Here is a 4,963-nt window from a genome sequence, read left to right as displayed (position 1 = left end):
TCCAATTTTCAGGGTTTGTCAACTGCCAAAGCTACGAGTATTGGTAACCCTAAACCCTATTCACAAATTATTACTTGTGTTAAACCTTTTGCCTTTTATTTTTATATCCCGCTGGTTTCAATTCCCCTCTCCTCCGCTGGTTACAATTTCCCTTCCCCATTATTATTGTTATATTATTGTGTGGTTAGTAATTATAGGGAGTGCAACTTATTAATTGAATTAGCATCACGTAATTTTATAAGATAACATAACTGAACATAATCACGTGATTGGTGCACACACGCACGCTTTTGGGTAACCCTCTCTGTTGCCTTGTTGCCTGTTGCCTTGTTGCCTGTTGCCTTTGTGTTTTGCAGAATAAGCCACGTCCCTCGAATTCGAGGATACCTCAGCCATGTTGCCTCGATAAAAAGGTCACGACCCTAATGATGCTGCCTTCGATACACAAATGACCTAGACCCTCGGATGTTGCCTACGAAAAGGCTGAGGTATCTTCTGGCTGCCTACGAAAATGGCTTATTCTGATCCTTGCCTTAGACTACCTGCCCTTCTATGGCATGGGATAGTCTTATGGCAAAGGATGCTTCGATGACCATTCAACCTCCAAACGAAAGGCTTCCTGCCCTCTTTATGGCAAGGATAGACCCTTTCATTCTGAAAGGCAAAAAAGAGACCTATTATCTGAGTTTAAGGTAATTGCCCCTAACTGCCTTGCAATGCTCAAACCTTTTTATTATATTCTTTCTCATAATTTTTCAAAAGGGCAACGCTTATTCACAAGCTAAAGTCCCTATCTCTTTCATCTACATTTTCTAAACAAACGAGCAAGCAAAGCAATTAAGAGCCCATGGAAAACCATGGATGCAAAGGGTGCCTTACACCTTCCCTTTGCATAAATTACCCCCCGAACTTAGATTTTTTTAAAAAAGGTTTTTTTCTGTTTCTTTTTGCCTTTCCGAATTTGTTTGGATAAAATAAAAGTCGGTGGCGACTCTTGCTTACCGCGACATTTCGATCGATAAAAAGTCAGTTCACCGTATTACAATAGGTAAGTTGAAATATTCTAAACTCTATAAAAAACATTTAAAATTTATAAATTTATTTATTCTTTAAAAAATATCAACAAATAATGAAAAACATACATTCTTAGAAATGTTGAAAAAAGGAAAGGAAATACAAGAAAATTATAGAAATTTCTAATACTTATTTCACATTTTATAAATAAATCAATATGTCTTATTTTGCGTTTTTATAATTTAAACATATTTCTTTTCACTATAAAATTACACTCTATTTTTTATATTCTTCATCTTATTGTCTCAAGTATGCTAAATAAAATCAAAATCGATATATAATGTAATAATACTTAAAAGAATACATTTGAGTCCCGCGCATCGTGTGTGTCACAATTTAGTTAATATTCAGAACAAGAGTGTTAAAATTGACACAAATGTACGTTGACAACATGTTTAATGTTGCAAAGCAGTGTTTTTATGCGTTCTAAAGGGTGAAAAATTGTTTATGCACGTGGTACAAAGTCATTATTGATGAAAATATAATATCAATAAAAGTAATGGTCTAGTACTTACGTCTTACAATAAATTTATTACAATGAAAATATCATGAGGATCATGACACTAATGACAACCTTATCTAGTTGGAAAGTCTAAAAATTGTAAGATTTGTATTCATATGAGTCAAAGAACTCTAAAAAGAATACAATCATAGATCTCCGCTGTAACATATTAATTGCTTTCAAAAAAACAGAGATCATCATCTTACAAGTTGTCATACTCGTAAAAATTTATTATAAATATGATTTCCTCTTCCAATCGAATAATTGTGATTTATTATCAAACTCCAAAAAAATATCTCTTGGATGCAGATAATATACATTATGTCATCTTTAAGATTTTCTAAAGTTATTCTTGCAATATTGTCGTTTGTTTGGATTTCCAACATTTTCACTCATGCACAAGTTGTATTTCCCTTAGAGAAAACATATGAACTTCATCGGTCACTTTCTTCACAGAATGGAAAATGGGCTACAACTAATACATATGATTGTATATTAAAATTCATAAATTCATCAAGTTTCCCAAGTCGAGGATCGTTTCCAAATGGCTTTTTGTTTGGTGCTGGATCTTCTGCCCTTCAGATTGAAGGAGGATCACATGAAGGAGGAAGAGGACTTGGTATATGGGATGATATAATTGAACATAAAAAAGGAGTGTATTTAGATGTCGATAAGTTTTCCAAAAAGATTGAACATTATAAGCGCTATAAGGAGGATGTGAAACTTTTAAAGAAGCTTGGAGTAAACTCCTATAGAATGTCGATCTCTTGGAATAGAATAATGCCAAATGGAACCTTGGAAGGAGGTATAAACCAAGAAGGTATCACCTTCTACAACAATTTGATCAATGAGTTGCTAAAAAATAGTATTGAGCCTTTTGTGACTATCATGCACTTTGACTATCCATTAGCTCTCCAACAAAAACTCGGTGGATTTTTAAATCGCTCCATTGTGACTCATTTCAAGGATTTTAGTGAACTCCTATTCAAAACATATGGAGATCGGGTGAAACATTGGACTACAATCAACGAGGGAGAGGTCACAGCTATATTTCAATACATGCACAATATTGATAATATGTCTGTTGAAGCATGCCCAACTACAGGTAGAATATGTACAGAAGCATATATTGTACTTCATAATTTCCTCATTGCCCATGCTACGACATCATATTTATACAAAACAAAATTTCAAGCAATTCAAGGGGGAGAAATTGGAATCGCTCTTTCGTCAGGAATTTATGTTCCCTACAGCTCTAAACCAGAAGATGTGGCTGCTGCTGAAAGACTAATGGATTTTTATTGGGGATGGGTTTTAGAGCCAATTTTCCATGGAGATTATCCACAAATAATGAGAAAGCTAGTAGGGAATAGGCTACCCACATTTACAGAAGAGGATAAAAAAATGTTAAATGGAAGCACTGACTTTATTGGGATCAATTATTATACTTCTCACTTCGCTAGACATGAATCAAATAGAACCAAGGTTTTTGGTGATAATTTTGATGCCTTAGCTATGTCAGAAGTTAAAAACATCGAAGGAAAAACTCTTGGCTACATGGATCAATACGGTTTGAACTTTGTCTACCCCGAAGGATTATATGACTTTTTACTCTATCTTAAACAAAATTACCAAAATCCCAAGATCTACATCACTGAAAATGGTATAGCTTCTTTCAAAACCCCAAATCCCTTGAAGGACGAACATCGAGTTGCTTACATTGCTGCACATATTAACGCGACCAAAGCAGCCATTGATGCCGGTGTAAACGTTCGTGGTTACTTTGCATGGGCAGCTTTTGATACATTTGAATTTCAAGCGGGTTATTCTAGAAATTGGGGGCTTTATCATGTCGATTTTAATGATAGTCTCAAGCGTATACCAACAGACACAGCTAATTGGTACAGAAATTTTTTGACAAGTGATTTGATTGGACTAAACTAAAAAAAAAAAGCATATCAATACAAATAGATGACAGAGAAAACAATCGCACTTGAAAAATTATTATTTATAACATGATGAATATTTAATTTGTTTGTTTGGAAAATTTAAGTATTTAACTAGGCATGATGAACATTGAATTAAGTATAAGAGATGAAAATTTAGGGTCTATTTGAAAGACTTTTGAAAAACAATATTCTCTTTTTAAAAACTTAAAATTAGTAAAAAAAAATTGGCTTTCTTATTTTTGAAAATTGTTGTTCTCAAAATAGAAAAATGAAAACTAGTGTATGAAGTTTTGATTTTCAATTAGGGATGACAACAGGTCGGGTCTGGTGCGGGTTTCGCACTACCCAAATCCGCACCTGAAATCGTCACCCGAACCCAAACTCAAGGAGTATTCGGGTGGAAAAATAACACCCACGCCCACACCCGTTGGGTTCAAATTTTTTCACTCAAACCCGAACCCGCAATAAAATACATAAAATACATTTTTTCTACAACTTTCCACAAAATATTTATATGTATAATATATATATATATATATATATATATATATATATATATATATAAAATATATTATATATAATATATAATATATATTAAATATAAATATATATATATTATATATATATATATATATATATATATATATATATAAAATATATTATATATAATATATAATATATATTAAATATAAATATATATTTTATATATATATATATATATATATATATATATATATATATATATATATATATATATATATATATATATATATATATAAACGGGTGTGATTTCGAGTTTCGGGTGCGGGTTTCACACTACCCAAACCCGCACCCAAAATATCGAATAGCAAAAAAATAAGAAAATTTGATTAATTCTATGTTTAGTATTTCCACCAACATTTCCTCTGCTTCCATGGTACATTGATATGTGATGTTTCAAATTTAACTTTTTCGATTGAAATTCTTTTTTGTTTGGAAAAATTTTAAATTCTAATTAAATTTTATTATTTACAATGCATGTAGATATAATTATAATATATCATTATATTGTAATAATAATAACAAGATTATATTTCAACAATTACTAAAATATAATTAAACTTAAACTAAATTATACATTTAATTAAAAAAAGTTTATATTTATATTTTATTTATTGATTAAACTGTATATTTAACTATAGATAATTTATCAATTAACTATGATGAAAAAATTTCACTTCTATATTAGTTTATCAAAATTATAAGTTTTTGTCTCAATTTTATTTAGTGACTAAATTATATATTTATATACTTGTACATTTAATTTTATATAATTTAAAATTTGAGTATTAAATATAATAAAAATACTTTTCATTTATATTAATTAATAAAATAAAATTTAAAATTCAAATTATCAAATGTAAACAGTTTTTGAAAATTAGTTTCCCAAATAAATTTT

At 30.2% G+C, this 4,963-nt stretch overlaps 1 protein-coding gene across 1 annotated transcript; it reads left to right on the top strand.

The window, feature by feature from the left end:
* The first annotated feature begins 1,879 nt into the window (after nucleotides 1–1,879).
* LOC131641988 (beta-glucosidase 24-like) lies at nucleotides 1,880–3,520 on the top strand. The gene is made up of 2 exons (XM_058912283.1): nucleotides 1,880–2,195; nucleotides 2,229–3,520. The coding sequence occupies exons 1-2, from the start codon at nucleotides 1,880–1,882 to the stop codon at nucleotides 3,518–3,520; spliced, it is 1,608 nt and encodes a 535-aa protein (XP_058768266.1).
* The last annotated feature ends 1,443 nt before the right edge of the window (nucleotides 3,521–4,963 follow it).

Source organism: Vicia villosa, unplaced genomic scaffold, assembly GCF_029867415.1.
Source record: "Vicia villosa cultivar HV-30 ecotype Madison, WI unplaced genomic scaffold, Vvil1.0 ctg.004348F_1_1, whole genome shotgun sequence".
Taxonomy (NCBI): Eukaryota; Viridiplantae; Streptophyta; class Magnoliopsida; order Fabales; family Fabaceae; genus Vicia; species Vicia villosa.
This window is presented reverse-complemented; position numbering and strand designations above follow the sequence as displayed.